Source organism: Mauremys reevesii, linkage group 2 (assembly GCF_016161935.1).
Source record: "Mauremys reevesii isolate NIE-2019 linkage group 2, ASM1616193v1, whole genome shotgun sequence".
In the NCBI taxonomy this organism is placed as follows: domain Eukaryota; kingdom Metazoa; phylum Chordata; order Testudines; family Geoemydidae; genus Mauremys; species Mauremys reevesii.
Genome location: NC_052624.1, coordinates 227658267 through 227680448, shown reverse-complemented (window position 1 = coordinate 227680448; position 22182 = coordinate 227658267). Strand labels below are relative to the sequence as shown.

Here is a 22182-nt window from a genome sequence, read left to right as displayed (position 1 = left end):
GAGTCTTAATCCTCAAATTGTAAAAGAAAAGTTAAAGTCTCAGGACAAGTGATTGCCATTAATAATAAAAGAAGGAAAGGGAGAGCCTGAAATGCATATGCATCTAAATTCTGTTGAGAAAACTGACCAAGATTCTGAAAAATATTCACTTTATCAGTCTTAAAGACAATCTTTCCGGGGGTCTGAATTACACAGGTAATGGGACAGGTTTTTCACCTCTAAATCAACTATTCAAATTCATCTTAGGAAGGTCGGTTGCTGAAGGGCGCTACTAAATGCTGGCTGATGAAGACCCTAAAGTGAAATGAGCTTATGCTCTTCATATTGTCCCAGGTTTCTACATCCCCAAAAAGTGCACCCTCACTGGCCGACTCAGCAGAAGGATGAAGATACAAAGACGGAATAGACACAGAAATTGAATTATCCACTCAGCCCTACAGTGATCCATATTTTCCATCCTAGCATAGGAGAAGGAGGAGACTGTCAACCAGCAGAAACAGAAACTGATTCCTTCCAAACAAAGAAGTCAGACTTGGTGGAAAATAATTCAGATGCTGATTTACCAATCGTTTCTGCACACCTGTACAAGGATTGCAGGTCTCGAACCCAGGTCTGCAGCCAGCAGTTCACTGCTACCAGCAAGGAATGTGGGCTGGTGAACTCCAGCTCACCAGAGACACTACCCACAAAGCTCCTGATTGGAGAAGACATCTGTCCTCTATGATTGGCTCAAACTCACTATTTAATCCAGACAGAGGCCCAAGATGTTGTATGAGCAACTAAGTGAATCCCTGGCTGACTTCTACATTGGACCCTGCCCTCTCACTTGAATCCTGATCCCTGCCTTGTTCCTGCCCTCCTGACTTTTCAGATCCCTGCTTCTGAGCCCCCACCCCCAACTATTGACTCTGACCCGTGGCTTGACTCCTGACTGTCTTCAGCTCCAACCCCTGGCTCCCAACTCAGGCTTCGACCACTAGTCCTGACCACCACCGCTGCTCTAACCACTAGAACTGACCGCCTACATCCCAGTCTTTGACAATCTACTTATTAGAACCTTTACCATCCCCAGTTAACGTGGGAACTTTGCCTTTATTTCTGATTTGTCTCATTTATTGGCTTTGGTCAGGGTTACTAGCCCCCGCAATCCAGCTGACTTTGCATGCACAAATAAAAATCCGAGGGCACAGGATGGTTATCAACTGGAAACTTGTAGTTTTTCTATGAGCTTAAGGGGTCTGTTATACTGGAGACTAGAATGTTTCCTGCAGCATGGAGCCTGCGTGAGTGGTGACCCTTGCCTGGAGTGAATTCCCCAGGGCAACCCTTTGCCTCTCAGCTGGAAACCCTCCATAATGCCCCAGCAGCTACATTGTCAAAGTGATTGTGGAATGGCCCAAGCCACACTGCTTTTTAACCTAATTGCTCACAAGTAAGCAGCCATCAGACAAGCAGAAGGAAAATTTGGTTCATTTTCTAGAATGAATTGATGTTTTGCTGCATTTGGTATCTGTGTCTTGATACTTTCGTGATGGCTCTTTAGACATGCTAATAATAATACTTACATGCTTTAGACTGACTGAAATCACAACTAATCTGAGTTAAAACTCCTTAATCTTCTCTGTTGGGCCACCATATATTGCAACATACATGGTACATTAAAGCCACCCAAAGACCACAGCAAAATCTCAGACTAGCTATAAAGTTTAAAGATGACATTTTAGCCTGAATCCTATTTTCTAGGGATGAAAAGGTCAAAGGAAGACAGCGTCACTTTCTTTTGCTGCACTGCAGGCATGAGGTCCCGAGAGGTCAGGAAAACAAACATTTGGACCCAACTATACAACAAAGAACTAGCGGTCTTAAAAACAGGAAGACCAAAAAAAAGGAAATAAGGAACAGCTGGCTGAACCCAAACATAAGCAGAATTTTCCTGTGCACTTAACATATTCCACCAAAGATTTTACTTTCCCATTATGCTTTCAAATCATGAGCTGCTGTATTATATATGCATTTCACTGCTAACATCCTTTAAAATTTCATTCAAGAGAGAAAGCTTTAATCTGCTGAGATTTGTCTGTAGCTGTTGAATACAGTGACATAAGACAGCTGACATTACAGAAGGTGTTTCTTTATCTTATAGCAGAGGAAAATGATGCAAGTTTGGAAAAGAGTCTAGATAAGTAACAGACAAAGTCTTACCAGTTTTTACTTTTAGTTCTTTGTAATCAAAAATGGCAATGCCAGTGGTTTCACTTCCAGTTCCAGCTGTTGTGGGAACTTAAAAAGAAGAAGAACAGACAATTGTAATAATGCAACAAAAAAACGTTACTCACCTGTCACCAGAGTTTTTGGAAATGGACTCTGCACAGTCACGCTCTTTGGATATGCTGACAGCGCACCTGATAGCACAATGGGAGCATCCCAGGAGTAGGAACGTGCACTCAAAGAAGATAGTATTTTAAGTTTAAACTTAGCATAAAACAAAGCACAATGTTATATAAAGAGTAGCACAGCATTTTTATCAACTTTAGAAATGGCTTTTCTAGCATAGGCGCAGTCCAGGATTATTACATATTTGTATCGTGGTAGCACCCAAAAGCCATAAAGAGTTTTGTGGCCCCATAGTGCTATGTGCTGTACAAAGGCATAGCAAGACAAGGGATGCTATGGACCCTTTAAATTACAATTAACATCTACTGCTGTGCATCCAACCTTAAACCAGGTTGTATTCATCCCTGGTGAAAGCAAATGAACATTTTGTTAATAAAAGCAGCTCTCTTCACATTTGGAAGCTGGAACAATGATGACTTGGGCTTAATGTGCCTCGGTTTGTATATTTAAGCAGCTTTTAAACTTTACTAATCACCATTCTTTGTTAATCGTCCACCTCGTGGGATCAATTGCACATGGTTTAATAAGTGTGAAAGAAAGGGAGGGCTGTTTGAAATGGAAAATAATAAAAGTGGTATGAACAAAGAAATGTGTCAATTACTAAGAGATGATTCAAGCCCATTAAAGTCAACAAGAGTTTTTCCATCACTTCAATGGGTTTTGGATCAAGCCCTAAAACCAGAATGTAACAGGTAATGAACTGGTTAGATAAATGTATCACCAATTATCGTATTTGCGACTAGGTAGGCCAATGCTAATAAAATGCTGATATACTGAACCCTTAAAACACACCGTGATCAAAAACGGAAAGAAAACACATAAGCAATAAAATGCATTCTTTATAGCATAAGGATTATATAGTTACTAGTGGGCTGTACAGATCAGAGTATTTTATATTCCTCCCATCACGATGTACTTTGGTTTGGTACTGTATACCAGACCTAGATCTATTAACTGGTTCTAATGGATCAGACAGAAGCAGTCATTTTATCCTCTGACCCCCCGAAAGGAGTAAAATAACTAACTCAAAGACGAGCAGCTGGTGATGAAGAAGAAGATCCCATTCCCATTTAAATCAATGGCAAAACTTCAATTGAATTCAACTGGAGCAGAAGCAGGCCCAAGGGGAGGGTTAAATGGTCAAAGGTAAACTTAATTCAAGAGGAAGACCTTACACAGAGCCTTGAAGGAAGAAAAACAAAACAAAAAAAACACACCACACTTCTGCTTCTTTACCTGCAATGAATGGCTTGAGAGGCACAGTAACAGACTTTCCTTTTCCAATGGGAGCATTGACGTAATCTAAGAAATCCGATTCAGGACTGGATGAATACAGGTTGGCAGCTTTGCAAGTGTCTATTACAGAACCACCGCCCACAGCAACATAGGCATCAAACTCCCCCTTTTTAGCAAATGTGATGGCATCCATGAAACTTAGAAGGAAGAGAAGATTTTGTCACTAATCATGCAATTTACAAACTTCTGCAAACACTGTTAAGCAGATGTACATGTCATTGACACATCAGAGGCACTATGGGTACATCTACACTGCAAAAAAAACGCTGCAGCAGCAAGTTTCAGAGCCCAAGTGAACTGACTCAGGCTCATGCTATGGGGCTAAAAATAGCAGTGGAAGTAGACATTTGAGTTCAGGCTGGAGCCCAGGCTCCGAGACCCTCCCTTCTCCCCAGGTTTCAGAGCCCGGGCTCCAGCCTGAGTGTCTACACTGCTATTTTTAACCCTGCAGGGTGAGCCCCCTGAGCTTCTGTCAGTTGACCTGGGCTCTGAGACTCACTGCTGGGGGTTCTTTTTTGCAATACTGATGCACCAAAAGATACTACAGTGATATGTATAAGAACCTAAATAGATAGCTTCTATTCTCAAAGTTTCGGAAGCATATAAAAAACCCAACAACAGTACCTCTGATCCGTTGGCTCCACTCGGACATCATCATACATTTGAAAAGTGATTCTATTTTTTGTCAAGGAATTCAATACTGCTTTTACTGGAGGGAGCTGGCAGAGGTTCTTATCTGTCATCACACAAACTTTTCTAGCACCCAGATTCTGCAGGTCCTACAATATCAATTAAAAAACAAAGTCTGAAATCTAGAACTGCATTATTTAAACCCCAATCCAATTAAACTGAATTATTTGATACAAAATACTAAATTTGTAATAAGGTCTTTCATCACAAATGTATATAACATCTATACAGTAAAATAAAATGTTTCACACATGCATATACAGTTATAGAAAAAGGTGTAGTTTAAAACATAACTCAAGCACATAGAATTGAGGACACATGCATGATAACGGAAGTACACTAGTAGCTGCCCCCATGAATGAATAGCCAGCAAGCCAAAGCCACATAGGTGCTAGTCAAGTTTATAGAATAAAAAATCATCTTCGATTTCAATCAGTATTTTACAATTACATTTATTTACACACCCCAGGAGGTCTAAGAGGGCAACACCAGAGAATTGATCTCGCTTAGATTTTCAAATAATGCTTATAAACCAAGTACCTAAAGCCCAGATTAAGCAGAGTATGTGCCTAACTGTAAAAGCTAATTTTTCTGACATAATGTGAACAAAATGGACCAGTTCATCTGGGTCTATGAATTGAAGCTAGGTCTCCTATATGGCAGTAACTTTGCATTGCAGCATTAGTGAAGAAGTGTGTCTCATTGCTCAGCACTGTGAGATCATGTATTTGAAGATCCTATTACAACACATACTTGCAAGGGGGCCAAGTTAAGGTTGCTATGAAGACTAACACTTGACTTTCCTTAATTCTACAAAATTAAAATCTGAAAAATTTAACACTGCATTGATAAAATATAGCTCACTGTATGCAATTTTTTTTTAAATAAGTGATCAGTAAGAATGTGAAGATAGAATACCAGCTCAGCCTTCACTACAATAATTACTGCTATAGAATTCTATCATCTACATAAATTCTGAAGTTTTTACTGATCATGGTACAGTATTCAGTCCTCAATACTATTGTCCAATGACAGCAGCTATATTTAACTTATTCTTGCTATGTACAAAACAATTTCATTTACAGTGTTTACACTGAAATTAAAACTGGCAATGCATAAGTGCCAAGAAGGGGTAATAACTGCAGAACCTGATAACAAAGACGGTGCAAAACACAAGAAGTTAATCATGACACTGGACTCATCCTACACCATTGATAGCAAGGTGGGGGAAAAGTCCTGACTTCAGTGGCACAGGATCAGAGCTCAAGGTGAACAAAAATTAAGGGCCCCAATCAATGCCCAATAAAGTTAATGGAAACTCTCCCATCACTTCCATGAGCAGTGGCTTAGGTCTTAAGTGACTGAGGTCTTGACTTTAAGGCTGAGCTGGGATTCAGGAGATCTGAGTTAATTCTCCATCTCTCGTTGAGACTTCCTGTGTGACACTGGACAAGTCAATTTAATTGCCTGACAACGTGCAAAGTTGATGTAAAATGCTACTATTCTGATTTGATGGTATTTTACAACCATTTTACAATATTGCAAATGACTGTATGTGGTGCAGGGCAACAAAGAATCAGGCCCATTATATCTAAGCCTCGGTTTTTCCATCTATAAAACGGCTTGATAACACTTCCTTTTTCCTCTACTGTGTCTGTCTTCTCTATTAGATTGTAAACTTTTTGGAGCAGGGAATGTCTCTCACTACAAATATATACTACATCTAGCACAACAGAGCCCTAATCTTTATTAAATAATTCTTAATGTTAAGGAATCTAATCTAGGGGCAAATGGAAATTTTGCTCTGAATCTAAAAGGAAAGGCAGGGCTATGTACTGTGCTAACAGGTGAATATGGCTTTTTCTGTCACTGGCAGTACTCTAGTGGCCTGTTTCCAACATCTATCCCCTACCCCTGCAAGTGCAACTGATACCAATTCCCGTAATTTATCCCATCCAGAATGTGTTTATACATCTCTTATTATTTGAGTTTGACACTCCATTAACTTCAAGATTATGTAAAATCTTCTGCAGGTGACAAACTGAAAAGTTCAAGAGAATTGTTGTTGTAGGGGAAGTGTATTCAGCAGGCTTACCCTGAGCAGGAACTCCACACACTAGAGGGTATACACACTTAGTATGCAGTGTTTAGTATGGTCTCACCGTCTTTCCCTTTAGGTTCCTTTTTCACATGTGCATTGTATATTCAAATAGCTTCATAAACACCTAATCAGAAAAATGCATGCGCTACATTTTTTTATATTAAAAATGTATTTTTCTCTTGGTCTGGAAAGCTGAGAAATATTTTTAAATCTCCTATTTATTGTTTTTAAAAGGTTTCCAAAATTTCACTTAGGCTGAAGACTGGGAATTTTCAGCCCAAAAAAGTTTTTTTTTTCTTTTTAATCATTAAGAACAACAGAGTATATGGGTTAAGAATGAAAGTTTCAATACTATTATCTAGGCGCTATAGCAAGACAAATAATAATTAATGATACCACCACACTTGTATTTACTACTACATATTTGCATGTGTGTAACTCATATTATAACTATTTGTTACAAAAAAGTATATTTTCAGTTCCATATACAGGATATTTAGTCTTAAGTCTTTTAAATTTGATGTACAATACAAACATTTCTGTAATCAGCTAAAATTAATGTCAGTTGCTGGTAAGTATCATCATTTCATTGGAAAGTAACATTTCATAGGTGAAAGATGTACCAGATAAGAGCTTACCATGCCTACTTCTTTAGTGACACCTTCTCCATATCTGATATTTGACACAGCCATCTACAAAAATAATTAAAGAATACTTGTTTTAGAAATATAACTACACTGAACTCAATCCAAATGCTTCAATTGTGAATACACCATTTTAATAATTGAAATATCTTTTTTAAAAGGCTACACTTAAAGTTATATAACATACCAAATCTTCTCTCTAAATGGAAATATACATATTTATTAAATCTACCTCAAAAGCATAGTCTGTTCTCCTCAAAGCAGCATGTTCAGGAGCTGGAATGGAAATTAAATAATAGCATTAGCAGGAAATTTGATATGTAAAACAAAACAAATCATCATTACAATTTTCAACAGTTTCAGCTAAGGAACTCCCTGGCTTTAAAATGTGATTTTTAAAAAAAATGTGTTTACATATTGCTCCTTGTTTGACTTTTATATCTCCATTTTTGTTTGGGATCCGCTTGTTTTGAGTCTGATTTTTCCAACCCTTACTCATGCTGAACACTGGCTCAGACCACTACTGATCCTGCAAACCTATCCATATAAGTAGTCCCATTGACGGGCTAGTTTGATATATGTTGACATAATTGAATAAGAATGGAATTTTTAAAAAAAGATAGTTCTTTGTTCTTACATGCTCTGAATAAGTTATCAGCAATTTTGCATGTATTTATAGCTAAAATATTTGCTAAGACTCTCAAAAGATGAAAGATTCATTTCAAATGATAATACAGACTCCAGTATTTGCACAGCACTTAGATTCCATGACATGTGTGTTATATCCAGATCTAGGAGGTAGGTATACGTTGGCCTCCAAGGCAATATTCATTACATATAACACATATTTGGGTAAAAGGCCCTATTTGTACACAAGAAACTGAAGAAAGATTGGTGTCAGGATTTACAATGGCCCCTTGCTCTGAATAGTATGGAAATCCTACACTTTCAGTCATCTCATCTCCCCATTGCCAAATCTTTCTCGTACAAACCTGCATACTCACAAGTTTGCCACAAAATTGAATAAAGAGAGTATCAGAGACAAAAACCAAAACGATAAAATATTCTGCCCTCCCAGCAAATGATCAAGTCATTCCATATGTATGGAATATGAAGTGGAAACTTACTATTTGGATTCAGATCCAATGAATGAAGCCATGATAATGAGCCTACAAGTGCTTTGCGTTGCATTAGAGTGCTGATCCACAAGACCACCACAAACATTAGGATCCCTTTGTGCGCGCTCTATTCAAGCTCAGGCCTGCTACAATCAGTTGGTCCATTACTGCCCCTTGCCAGGCTGTACACGTTTGACCTTTCCTAGTGTTGGAGTCTATTGCTGTTTCAGTAATTAGTCAGTCTGAGGACGAGGACAAGCCCCTTACATCCATTTCCTTTTGATGGTAAAATAGAAGTTCTGCTCTTGTATTCTTTGGTACAGCTTAACTTTTGTTAAGGACTTTATTGTGCCATAAAAACTGTATTGCTTCTGCAGAACACTGGCATGAAACAGACATTTTTCAGACAGAAGTTGCTATTAAGTCATTCCCCACTTTTTAGAGATCTATAGAACTGATAATAGCCTTGCTACTCTGTATCATCAATTTTTGCTGTAGACTGTAGAGTATACAGGTGGGATTCCTACATCATGTAAACTTCACCTTCAGTCAGACCTGTCTTGAATTAACTCAATAGGGCACCAAACAGTCAGGAGACCTCAGATCTACTTCCAGCTCTCCCATTTTCTTGCTGTGTGATGTTGGGCAAATAAATTTACCCTCTTGGTGCTTCAGTTTCCCCATCTGCAAAATGGTGATGGTAATGCGTATGCATCTTTGTAAAGCTCTTGGAGATCTCTGACTGAAGTGAATTGAATAAGTGTTAAATACACCACTACCCCAATATAACACTGTCCTCAGGAGCCAAAAAAATCTAACCCGTTATAGGTGAAACTGCATTATATCGAACTTGCTTTGATCCGCTGGAGTGCGCAGCCCCACCCCCCGGAGCGCGGCTTTACCGCATTATATCTGAATTTCCAGAGCCCCAATCCTGCAACTAGGTGTACCTGAGAAAGCACTTTCCATGTAAAACTCCATGGCACACGGATCTGCTCTATTGAAACTAGGGTGACCAGACAGCAAATGTGAAAGATAAGGACAGGGAGTAGGGAGCCTAATATAAGAAAAAGGAGCCTATATAAGAAAAAGACCCAAAAATCAGGACTGTCCCTATAAAATCGGGACATCTGGTCACCCTAATTGAATCTGATTGCAAGATCAACAAGGCCTAACACTGGAGATGAAGAGTTAAAGACGCAGGTTCAAATTTTCATAAGTGGCTAATGACTTTGAATGGCTCAATTTTTGAGAACCCAGCTTGAGTTACCTAACCCTTGACCCTAGCCCTAAATTGACCCATTCAAAAATCACTAACCACTTATGAAAATTTAGGCTATAGTTTTAATTTCTATTTATAACACAAGTCTATTCCAGGCATATTTCCAGCATTTTAAAAACAAACTTACAGGATGTATTCAATGATTATGAAAGGACACTTCATATATAAAAATGATGAAATCAGATTTAATACTTATAGAATTAAAAGTGAAATACATATATATAATGTTTATAATGTTCCTTTATACATGATTGGGGAAAATATCCAATTTCATATTAAAATTAGGGCTGTAAATTAATCACAGTTAATCGCATGCGATTAACACAAACCAAAATAACTAGATTAAAAAGGTCATTAATTGCAGTTTTAATCGCACTATTAAACATTATAAATATTTCTGGATGTTTTTCTACATTTTCAAATATATTGATTTCAATTACAACACAGAATACAAATATTCTTCAATTCACCTCATACAAGTCCACTCAGTCCTACTTCTTGTTCAGCCAGTCAAACAAGTTTGTTTACATTTACAGGAGATAATGCTGCCCTCTGCTTATTTACAATATCACCTGAAAGTGAGAACAGGTACTGTTGTAGCCAGTGTTCCCTCTAATTTTTTACGTCCACATGCAAAATGAGTTTTCATATGTGCACCAATATGGAGGTGATGTATGGCAAGGGTGGGGCCGAGGGGTTCAGAGTGTGGGCGGGGGCTCAGATGGTGGAGGTGCAGGGGTGGTGGTGAGGGCTCTGGCTGGGAGTGCGGGCTCTGGGGTGGGAGAGTGGATAAGGGGATAGGGGTGCAGGAGGGGGCTCAGGGTTAGGGCAGAGGGATAGAGTGTGGGCGGTGATGGCTCTGGCTGAGGGTGTGGGCTTTGGAGTGGGACCAGGGGCTTGGGGTGCAGGCTGCCTCGGGGCTGTGGCAGGGAGAGAGGACTCCCCCCAGCCTTCTCTTGCTGCAGCAGCTCGGGGCCAGAGTGCCTCTCCCTGATTGTGGCAGCTCCGGTGGGGTTGGGCTGGGCCAGGCCAGGCCAGGCCAGGGAAGGGGCTCCTCATCCCGCTTGCGTGGCCCTTGATAGCCTGCTGCGTGGCCATGCAGCTTAGAGAGAACTTAGGCTGTAGCCAACATTGCCAGGTATTTAAATGCCAGATACGCTAAATATTCATATGCCCCTTCATGCTTCGACTTGTAGGCTCTAAAGTTTTATATTGTTTTGTTTTTGAGTGGAGTTATGTAAAAAAATTTCTACATTTGTAAATTGCAATGTCACAATAAAGAGATCTCATACAGATATAGTAATGCAGTGAATTGAAAAATACTATTTCTTTTGTTTACCTTTTTACAGTGCAAATATTTGTAATAAAAAAATAAAGTGAGCACTATATACTTTGTGTTCTGTGTTGTAATTGAAATCAATATATTTGAAAGTGTAGAAAAACATCCAAAATAGTTATAATAAATTTAAATTGGCATTCATTATTGTTTAACAGTGAGATTAATTGCAACTATTTTTAATCTCATGGTTAATTGTGATTTGAAAAAAATTGTTTGACAGCCCTAATTAAAATGGGAGTACTTGTGGCACCTTAAAGACTAACAAATTTATTTTAGCATGAGCTTTCGTGAGCTACAGCTCACTTCTTCGGATGCATAGAATGGAACACACAGACAGGAGATATTTATACATACAGAGAACATGAAAAGGTGGAAGTATGCATACCAACAGGAAAAGTCTAATCAATTGAGATGAGCTATCAGCAGCAGGAGGAAAAAAAACTTTTTGAAGTGATAATTAAGATGGCCCATAAAAGGTGTGAGGAGAACTTAACATAGGGAAATAGATTCAATTAGTGTAATGACCCAACCATTCCCAGTCTCTGTTTAGGCCAGTGTTAATTGTATCTAATTTGCATATTAATTCGAGTTCAGCAGTTTCATGTTCTCTGTATGTATAAATATCTCCTGCCTGTATGTTCCATTCTATGCATCCGAAGAAGTGAGCTGTAGCTCACGAAAGCTCATGCTAAAATAAATTTGTTAGTCTTTAAGGTGCCACAAGTACTCCTGTTCTTTTTGCGGATACAGACTAACACGGCTGCTACTCTGAAACCTAATTAAAATGGTTTTTACTTGTTTTTGGTATTGATTGCATACATTTTCTAAGTATGCTATATTTATTATCACTTTGCCCTACCTCTGTTGTAACTTTTATTGAATGCAAGCCTGAATTTGAAAAAGTGAAAATGCAGAATCATTTGGGACACACACATTAAGGATAATCTTACCTTGAGAGTAAGTGTGGGAATGAGCGGGACACTGGCATCTAATTAAACAAAAAAGAAATATCTGTTTAAAAAAAGAAATAGAAAAGCAAAGACTTTAACAAGTCTACATCTTAAGAGCAATTGTCATGTCTTGTAAATAATTTATCTTGCCATCATATCTCACAAGATTTGTCACAAACAGGGACTGCCATCTAGTGTTTCACATAGGTAACTACGATGTTTCTTTATTACACAAATGCTGAATTGTTAGACCCTAATTTAAATGTGTCTGAGTGCAGCTTAGGTCTGATTTTGGTGCAGTTTAAATTAGTTCCTCAAACCATCTGTTGCTTAAATTGTACTAGGAGAATAGGTGCCTATGGAAACACCAGAGAACATGCCTGAAGTAGAGATAAAACTTCCCTACCTCACAGGAGTCAGAGTACATAGTAATAGAGGCCACAGAAGAGGCTAAATAGGCAGATTACTAGAGGGGTGAGGATCCCAGGGAAGAAGAATCACTCCACTGGAGAGTGAGGAAGATGTGATGGTAGTAGCATGAAATTTGCATTAAGCAAAAGCTTCTTGTGTTGTACTTATGGAGTCCTAAGGAGATGGGTGCGGAGCAAGCCCTGCACTTCTGTTGGGCTGCTGTGCAGCAGCCACAAGGCATAGTTAGGTCCGAGTATTGTGAAAGATGAAGTTACTGCTGCTAGTTCTGGGGACAAGAAGGGTATCCCCTATCTGAAGATTTTAAATGATAAAAAGATACCTTTCCAAAGCTCTAGGGGCTCTAATGATTCATTAGACAATACACTGATTTTGATTATACTCAGTTTTAAGAGTGGCCAACTATACTGAGACCATCAATGCCAGTGTCAATTAGGAGGTGATGGTTTTTGTGATGCACACAACTGGGAAATATATGGTTTCAGCAATCACTTACCATTTCACTACTACTGCATTTACAAAAGAAAAATAATCATAGTATGTCCAATATTGGGTTGTTTGCCCTTCTCCAGATTAAATACGTGGTCTTAAGAAAAAATACAGACAGTGGTACATAGAGGTTGGATAATCTGCACTGAGGAGTCTGGCTATTAGCCAGAATGGGCAGGGATGGTGTGTCCCTATCCTATGCTTGCCAGAAGTTGGGAAATGGCCAACACGGGATGGATCATTTGATTACCTGTTCTGTTCATTCCCTCTGAAGCAGCTGCATTGGCCACAGTCAGAAGACAGGATACTGGGCTAGATGGACCTAGTATGGCCATTCTTATGTACTTTGGCCCAAATCTACACTTATGTTTAGACTACTGAGAGGCAGTCAGAATGGACAGATGTATGATTAGATTTGCTCACCCTGGCCTTTTTGAGAGAGTATTTCTTCAGGTGATTTTGTATTAGTAGTTTGTAACAGCATGTTTGAAAGCCTTCATATGACACCCCTTCATTTTGCTACTTTGACACATGCAGTGCACAGGCTAATGCCAGCAGCAAGGCCTGAGCACAAGGTTTTGAGGTGGATGAGAGAGATGATGCAGATTTGGATTAAACAGCAAGACTAGTTCTGTCCATTGAGAGCACCATGACACACAGTGAAAGAGACTTTCTTCCTTTCCTGCAGCAAGGGTACCTGCTCCTGCCCCTTCACAGCAATAGACATAAAGAGAAAAGGCATCTGAGGGGTTAGTCATCTCCCAATGCAGGACAGAGAAGGCAGACACGGTTTGCTGGACGTGGGGTGGGAATCGTCTCCTATGCATTCATGCTGCTCCCAGAAAATACACTGCAAAAGGAACAAGTTTCTAAATTGCACACAGTCCTGCCTCTGTGGAGCTTGCAGATCTATGAAATGTGTTGCAACAACATTCTCTGGCTCTTACTAAAGAGGCTTCCAAAGTTGACTTATCAGCCGTCTCATGTCACGTACCCTTCCTTCCCTCCCTCCCCCCAAGCCCGGCAGGCCCAGGGGATCAGGGAAGGGGACGGTGGCAAGCCCAGAGGCAAACACTCACGCTGCGCGCTGCAGCTGCCTTAGCAAGTGAGCGACTCTCTCCCGTCCTCCTGCCATCGCGGCGGCTGCTGGGGGATGGCAGGGCACCAGCAGGGCCTGCCGGGAAAGCGAGCGGCAGCAGCTCAGCTGCACACAGCATGCATGGGAGAGCGAGGGGGCGGGCGGGACTGCAAGTTATTTGCTGAACTCTCTCCCCTCCCCTTTCTGTGGGCTTCTCCTGCTGGATCCGGCCGCCACATGACAAAGTCGGCTGCAGGGACACGGGTTAGCTGGATCGCCTTGAACGCCCGCCTTTGGCTACCTGGTCCATTTGAGCTAAGGCAGAGATCCGGATCACTGATCTATGTATTTGGCTATACCAGGGGTTTTCAGCCTTTTCTCATTTGTGGACACCTTTAAAAAAAATCAAAATAGAGGTGCAGATCCCTTTGGAAATCTTAAGTCTGCAGCCCCTCATGTGTCCACAGACCAGAGGCTGAAAACCACTGGTGTTTACTATTGGCTTGTTCACCCAGCAGAATAGGGTACTTACAAAATTTCAACAAGTTTATAGTGTTATAAGACTGTCCATAAAACACTTTCAGTGGTGGATAGGTCCTTAAATTTTGTTTGTTTCAGTGTTATAAAAGGATGGGAGAGGTCCTGAAGCTACCAAAAATGTTTTAAGTAATTTATGGACAGCCCCTATCTGAGAAAAATCTCTCCCCCAAACAGAATCCTTAGTTTTTCCGGCACACCTCTGCCTCACTTATTGTTCATTTCATAATGAATCAGGCATCTGGTGATGCCGTAATTAAAGTTTTGATTTTTCCCTCTAAAACCTGCCTATACAAACTCAAATTATCAAAAATGGGCCCCAATCCTGCAGAAACTGAAAGTATATCCATAACTCTAGGCATTAGTTCTACTGACTTCAATTTAGCACATACATACCTATTGGGTTCCGGAAGCCCACCCACTGCTAAAGCATCCCCCTCCCTCAGCCTCAGGGGAGGATCTATAGGACCTCAAAACCCAACTGAATTCAGGGGACAACTAATAAAAGAACAGGGACAGGAGTGCGGTCAGAAGGTCAAAAGAAGGGAGCCTGATGGGGACACCGAGCAGAGAACCCCGGACAGCGCCCACTGCTCCTCGAAGGCGTCAAGGGAGCCGGTAGACGCTGCCCAGAGGAACTCTGCTCGGATACGTGAATGGACAAAGGATCAGAAACAAGCCCCCACAGTCCCAGGGGTCTCCATTGGCCAACCTCCTCTCCCCAGTTGTGTAGATGGCCGTTTTAGCCAGGGCTAGGAGGTTGACCAGGAGGTCCTGTGACTTTGTGGGGCCACAGATAGGGAGTGCATAGAGAAGGAGGTGTAGCACATACATATGCAGGCTTGAGGCCTTAGACTGCTATGAGGCAGAAAGCACTTTTAAAAAAAATAGGTCTCTCTTCCTTCCATAATGAGATTAGTCAGAAGCAAAATTTAAAAGCCAATGTAAAAGACAAATAGCAATCTCCCAGTTTAGGAGACTGACCTGAACAGTGAAAGAGTGCCAATTACTTAGTTCAAAATGTGGACTAATAATTTTTAAAACCATGGGTCGTATTTGAATGCAGACAGTAAGTGGAGAGAGATCCCTAGACAAAATGTGAGATGTACTTTAGAAATAAAGGCATCCCAGAAATGCAATATTAATATTGCAATCAACACACATCAGTTTGATTAGTCCAGGTGACAGGGCCTACAATTAATTTTTTAAAAATAGGTATGCTCCATCTTTCAGAATCCAGCTGGTACTCTGCATTCTAGGAAGCAAAGGGGTGTCATATTGACAGGTACTTATAAAAGTAGCATGGGAAGAGGGCAAATGGAGACGTTACATTAGACCTGATTAGGGTTTGGATATCCCCTCCATTCCCTTGGAGGAGCAAAACAGTATCCTAAAATAATACATGTATGGTTGAATTGTTGGTTACAGAAATATAACTTTTTTTTTAAGTCATTATCTGCTAAAGACTGATATAAAAAAAGCCAGTGTGTAAATTCATGGAGGTGGTGTACTTTTTATAATAGTATTTGCTCAAAAAGCTGCCTCCATTTTAACATTACGATCTCATAATTATACCAGTAATCAGACAGGTCTTTTAATTATGAGTATTAAAGGCTTTCAGCCAAAAAAATGTCTACCCTAGGGTAAAAAAAAGACAACAGCTCTTAATACTTCTCCCATTTCTGAAATCTTTTAAAGACTTCAGTTTTCACAACTAGCAACAGCCCTGGGGGTCCCACTCCCTATATTTTCCCAGTATAGCCTCTCAGAGATCCATATCCTGAGCATTTTTAGCTCTACAATGCTAATAATTAATGGCTATATCATCCCTCCAAAATTCTTGCGACTCTCAAAGAAGATCTGTTGCATTCTGGCTGTTGTGCAATCTGGATCAAATTTCACAGGATATGCTGAGACTAGAGCAGTGATTCTCAACCTTTCCAGACTACTGTACTCCCTTCAGGAGTCTGATTTGTCTTGCATACGCCCAGTTTCACCTCATTTAAGAACTACTTGGTTACAAAATCAGACATAAAAACACAAAAGTGTCACAGCACACTATGACCAAAAAATTGCTTACTTTCTCATTTTCCCCATATTAAAAAATAAATCAATTGGAATATAAATATTGTACTTACATTTCAGTGTGTAGTATACAGAGCAGTTTGAACAAGTCATTGTCTGTATGAAATTTTAGTTTGTACTGACTTCACTGGTGCTTCTTATGTAGCTTGTTGTAACACTAAGCAAATATTTAGATGAGTTGTACCCCTTGGAAGACCTCTGCACAGATCCCTGGTTGAGAACCACTGGACTAGAGTTTAAGCCTGGGCTTGAAACAGTTGTCCCTTTTACATGGCTACAAGTGCTGACTCACCTGTTGTCCCGCCAATGGCATAGCTTCAGTGACTACATCCAAATGAACTCTTCAACAGGTGGCAAGTGGGAAAGTAGTGACACTCTCAGTTCCAACCACTTGACCAGAATGACGGTACTTAGAGCAAAACCATTAAGTATATGATGTTTACACAAGTTACATGCAGTAGATACTCCATTACTCAAGCCTTCAAATCTGTGTCATCCAACCCCCATCCCAATCCTTCAGCTCCCTCCAACCCCACTCTCTTTTCCTCACCCACAGTACTTTTGCTAAGAAAAGCTGGGCCTATGCAACATCTGACTGGCTTGTGTCCAAAGCATGTGAACTGAGAATCTGCAATCTTAGGAGTAACAACTTTTTCAGATAGTGTTAATATTTTAAAGTATGTAAACCCTTCCAGTATGAGCTTTCACTTGATTTTTCAATTAAAGAGCAAATTCATAAAAAAACCAACATTCCTTGTGGAAACAAGGAAGTTGTGGGAACTAGAGTTCCTATTACCTCATTTAAACTTTAAAATGTGTCACTTAATTTCAGTCTCTCCCCCCCAGACTCCTGCCCCATCCAACCTCCTGTTCCCTGACGGCCCCCCTGGGATCCCTGTCCCATCCAACCACCCCTTCTCCTTGTCCCCTGGAACCCCTGCCCCTGACTGTCCCCCCAGCCAACCCCCCTCCTTCCTAACTGCCCCCCCAGGACCCCTCCCCCATTCAACCCCGACTGCCCCAATCCCTATCCACACCCCACCTCCAACCACCACCCCAAACTCCCCTGCCCTCTATCCAACCCCCCCTGCTCCCTGCCCCCTTACAGCGCTGCCTGGAGCGCCAGTGGCTGGCGTAGGGTGATCAGACAGCAAATGTGAAAAATCGGGACAGAGGTGTGTGTGTGTGGGGGGAGGTAATAGGAGCCTATACAAGAAAAAGACCCCAAAATCCAGACACTGGTCACCCTAGGCTGGCAGCACTGGAGCCGGGCCATGCCACTACCACCATGCAGCTCAGAGCACTGGGTCAGCCCAGGCTCTGTAGCTGTGCTGCCCCAGGAGCTCACAGCCCAACCACCCAGAGCACTGCGCTAGCGGCGGAGTGAGCAAGCTAGCTGAGGCTGCAGGGGGAGGGGGTCAGCAGGGGACGGGAGGGGGTCAAGCCTCATGGGCCAGGAGCTCAGGGGCCGGGCAGGACAGTCCCGTGGGTAGATGTGGCCTGCGGGCTATAGTTTACCCACCTCTGCCTTAGAGACTAACAAATTTATTTGGGCGTAAGCTTTCGTGGGCTAAAATCCACTTCATCAGATGCAGAGAATGGAAAATACAGTAGACAGGTATATATACACAGTACATGAAAAAATGACACCCCCCCCCCACTTGGTAAGGCAACTCCCCTCTTTTCATGTACAGTGTATATATACACACACACCTGTCTACTGTGTTTTCCACTCCCTGGATCTGATGAAGTGAGTTATAGCCCACAAAAGCTTATGCCCAATAAATTTTAGTCTCTAAGGTGCCACAAATACTCCTCATTGTTTTTGCTGATACAGACTAACACAGCTACCACTCTGAAACCTGTCACCATTCAGGATAAAGAGTTGCTTTTATTCAGAGATTCACCCTTTCAACTTATAAAGGTGCTAAATGTCACAACTATCCAAGATCTTCTACAGCCCTCCCACAGAAATCAGATGAATATTTCTGCTGTTTCTAAAAAGGCTAAAACAGTAGAAACCCCATACACATTAAGATAAGGAGTGCCAGAGAATGTTTTACACAGTTAAAAAAAATTTGTTTTGCAGATCACGTTTCTCCAGAGAGAGAAAGAGCAAGAGCACATGCTCTACAGCTAGGTGAAGATGTATAACTCCTGCACAGTCCAAATCAGTCAAGACCACAGTATGGTAGCAGTAAAGTTGAGTACACATGTTATTTTAAATATACATTAGATCCCTTCTTATCCAAATCCTACCAACTGGGGAAAGGAATTGGAGCTGAACCTGTCTCTCTTATCTTATTGGAACTTCACCTCCATCTAGCTGGGTGAGATACCAGTTTACTCTCTGGAGAGCAGAGCCCAATCCTGTTGGGGTAGGCAGCGCTACCTGTTGTGCCACTAGCACACAATACAGCTACATGTTTTATGCTTGTAAAGGACCCCAGCTCAACTGCCACAGGACATTAGAGGCTCCTGTCCCATCTCTCCCTCATGCCATACACCCCCCCCCCAACTGACGAGCAGACAGCTTGACAAAGGCAGGTTTTATTGATAAATAGGAGGGCGAGAAGGGGATCCCCAGCAGGGGAGCAAGCCAGCCCCTGGGATCCTTAGCAGCTACAGACAGCACAGCTCAGTCCCATGCAGCCCCTCGGAACGGGACGGAGGAGGCGGCAGCTCAGTGTCCCACGAGCCCCCCAGAGGCCTCCCTGGAAGCTCCGTGTCCCCCACAGGCCGCGGCAGCCCCCGCGTCCCTCCGGGCTCAGTGTCCGGCAGGAGGAGCCCTGCGCCCAGCTCAGCTCCTCTTTCTGCCCGCCGGGCGCTGCTGCTGCTGCCGCCGCCGGGCCCCGCCTTTCTTGCCCTTGCCGCCCGCAGGCCCCTTGCCGCCTCCCGGGCGCTGCCGGCCCCGCTTGCCCCGCTGCCCGCGCTTCCTGCCCTTGCCCGCGGCCGCCTGGGCGTCCTCCTCGCGCAGCTGCTTGTTGACGGCGCGGGTCAGGTCGAGCGGCGGCTTCTTGCTGCCCAGCCCCCGCAGCAGCTCCAGCTGCCGGCTCCTCTCGGCCGCCAGGTCACCCAGCAGCGGCTCGAAACGCCGCTTCTTGCCGCCCCTGGGCGGGGGCGCGGGCGGCTCCTTGGGGAGCCGGGGCTGGAAGCGGCCCAGGGAGGCGGTGGAAACGCGGGCCACTTGCGTGGCGCGGCCCAGCTCGGCGCGGCTCTGGTGGCCGGTGGGGTGGAGGCCGCGGCCGGGCAGGGCGCCCCGGGCGATGTTGCGGAGGCGGTTGAACTCGTTGCGCGCCACTTTCTCGCGCTTCTCGCGGAGCCGCTTGGCGAACTGGTCCTCGTGGGGGTCGGCGCCGGCCGGCACCTCGATGAGCCAGTCCCGGGCGGGGTCCCCGCCGGCCCGCTCGTAGCCCCAGCGCCGCCGCCACTGCTTGGCCGCCTCGTCCCACACCAGCGACGTGCGCTTGCGCCGCCGGATCCCCTTCAGCCGGGCGAACTGCTCCCAGCGGGTGGGCGGCCGGGGCCGCGGCAGGGGCTTCTCCCGGGGCAGGCGGTAGGAGGGCTCGGGCAGCTGCGCCACCAGCGGCCCCGTCGCCCCCTCGGCGCGCCCCGCCGGCAGCCCCCACAGCTGGGCCACCAGCAGCTGCGTGTTGTCCCGGGCCAGCGAGAGCAGGCGGCTCTCGCGCTGGGCCCCCGCGGCGCGCGGCATCGAGGGCGGCACGTTCCGGTCCAGCGCGAGCAGGTTCCCCAGGTCGAACTCCAGCTCCAGCTCCTTCTCCACCGCCACACTCCGGTGCGGCTGCTCCGCGCGAGCCAGCAACTCCTCCACGCACAGCGCCGCCATGGCCGCGAGACACCGGCCAACCGCACCCCACGTGCGGAGGCTTCACCCGGCTGGAGAAAGGTTAAAGGGTTCGGTTCCGGCTGGCGTGGGGGCACCGGATGTGTGTATGGACCAATGGGCGCGCCCGTAACCGGGAAGGCCCCCTTTACCCAGAACAACAACTCCCAGAATGCACCGTCTCCGGCTGTGCTTAACCACGTGGGTAACGTTGCCGCGCTGCCCCCTGGGAGCTGTAGTGCTCTAGGGCTAGCTGCTCAGGCCGATAGTTTGTATTGCTGCTGGGATTTGTAGTCCGGCTTCCTGTCCTGGGTGCGCGTTGGGGCCTGTAGTCTAGTCTCCCAGGGTTCGGGCTAGGAAAGCAGTGCATTATGGGAGGCACAATCTGCACAGTTCTGTTTGCTGGCTCCTGTAGTTTTACTGAGCCATAGTGACTCCTACTGGGTGAAGGGGAGACTAAACCCTAACCCCCCCCTTTGTGGTGGCTGCTAAGAGTGCTAAGAAACGTGGGGTGGCCATAGACTGCCTGTAAAGGCTGCATGGAAATGTAATTTTGGAGGCCTGGGGATTGGGAGCCAGAGCCCAGTTCTGCCTTGGTCTGCCCCAGACACTCAGTAGCAGGGGCGGCTCTAGACACCAGCGCGCCAAGCAGGCGCTTGGGGCGGCCGTTTCCCGGGGGGGGCGGCATTTGGCTCCGGTGGAGCTCGCCCGGCATGCCTGCGGCAGGTCCACGGAGCCGGGACGAGCGGACCTGCCGCAGGCATGACTGCGGCGGGTCCCGTCTTCCCGCGGCTCCGGTTGAGCTCCCGCAGGCATGACTGCGGCAGGTCCGCTCGTCCTGGGCTCCGGTGGACCTGCCGCGGGCATGCCGGCAGGGGCTCAACCGGAGCCGCGGGAAAAGGGGACCCGCCGCGGGACCGGGGAAGGGCGGCGCAGCGCTCGGCGCTGCTTGGGGCAGCCCGATTTCTAGAGCCGCCCCTGCTCAGTAGGATTTATTCCTGGAGGTTTCAAAATCATCACATGACATAATCTTTAATTAAAGATTAATCTTTAATTCCTGGAGACTTGGCAAACCTACAGTAGTACACACACGTGTGCTGTTAAGCTGCAACTGTGTCTGCCACATGCTTCCCTGAGGACTGTATCTGCTCTGCTAGTACTGACCTAGCATCACCTACACATTTTATCCTTTCTGGTCTGCCTCTAAATGGGTTTATCAAACTTTTGTCAAAATATTTCTGCCTAAAAATACATACATTTTCCAAGTCTTCACTTATTTAATTTTTAACACATGTTCATTCCATGTATCACAACAAAAATATTATCTATCTATCCAGGCTCGCCCCGGCCCATATTTACTTAGGGCCAAATTCTTCTGAGTTACACAAGTAAGATTCCATTGCAATTGTGTAACTGAGAGCAGACTTTGGACCTAAAATCTATGGCAGGATCCAAAATGAGGATGGGGAGGGTGAGGGAAGGAACGTGTAAAATAAATCAGGGTATACATGAACTACAGAGTATACATGAAACACCACACACACTTCTTTTTGTAGATTAGAGGAAACTGCTCTGCTCATATTAAAAGGCAGTGTGTGATCATTTTCCTTAAATCTTTTTAAACAACCACTACTGGCATGCAGTTGTTCAGACTGGTGACAGGTAGTTCAGATTTGTCTTTCTTGTCCACCTTTCTGTCTTGCTGCTGTGAAAGTGAGTAGAGGATAATGGAAGTGCCTACACACTGCTAATGAAGAACAGAGTTTTTATCCTATGTTCTCAGAAAATATATAGAAGAAACAGAAGATAGCCAATGCATATTATTAGCGGCATGGTATAATTACGATGGAGTTTTCTTTCTTTTTAAATCAACCCACATACCACCTGACTGCTGCTCACATATGAA

At 44.0% G+C, this 22182-nt stretch overlaps 2 protein-coding genes across 2 annotated transcripts in view; both read right to left on the bottom strand.

Annotated features, from left to right (window-relative positions):
• Positions 1 to 13948, bottom strand: part of ADHFE1 (alcohol dehydrogenase iron containing 1) — a 31645-nt gene extending 17697 nt beyond the window's left edge. The window contains exons 1-7 of the mRNA XM_039526076.1: positions 13812 to 13948; positions 11815 to 11852; positions 7358 to 7401; positions 7120 to 7173; positions 4315 to 4469; positions 3631 to 3827; positions 2203 to 2280 (exon numbers count right to left, since the gene is read on the bottom strand). Of these exons, the coding sequence (XP_039382010.1) occupies positions 2203 to 2280; positions 3631 to 3827; positions 4315 to 4469; positions 7120 to 7173; positions 7358 to 7401; positions 11815 to 11852; positions 13812 to 13867 (622 nt within the window). The 5' untranslated portion in view covers positions 13868 to 13948. The remainder of the gene's footprint in view (positions 1 to 2202; positions 2281 to 3630; positions 3828 to 4314; positions 4470 to 7119; positions 7174 to 7357; positions 7402 to 11814; positions 11853 to 13811) is intronic.
• A 5018-nt stretch (positions 13949 to 18966) lies between these two features.
• RRS1 (ribosome biogenesis regulator 1 homolog) lies at positions 18967 to 20424 on the bottom strand. The gene has a single exon (XM_039526078.1). The coding sequence runs from the start codon at positions 20277 to 20279 to the stop codon at positions 19233 to 19235; it is 1047 nt and encodes a 348-aa protein (XP_039382012.1). The 5' UTR covers positions 20280 to 20424; the 3' UTR covers positions 18967 to 19232.
• Positions 20425 to 22182: the final 1758 nt, after the last annotated feature.

Bases quoted from the DNA above. Each gene is read 5' to 3' on its own strand.
- RRS1 (XM_039526078.1), bottom strand. From the start codon at position 20,279: ATGGCGGCGCTGTGCGTGGAGGAGTTGCTGGCTCGCGCGGAGCAGCCG.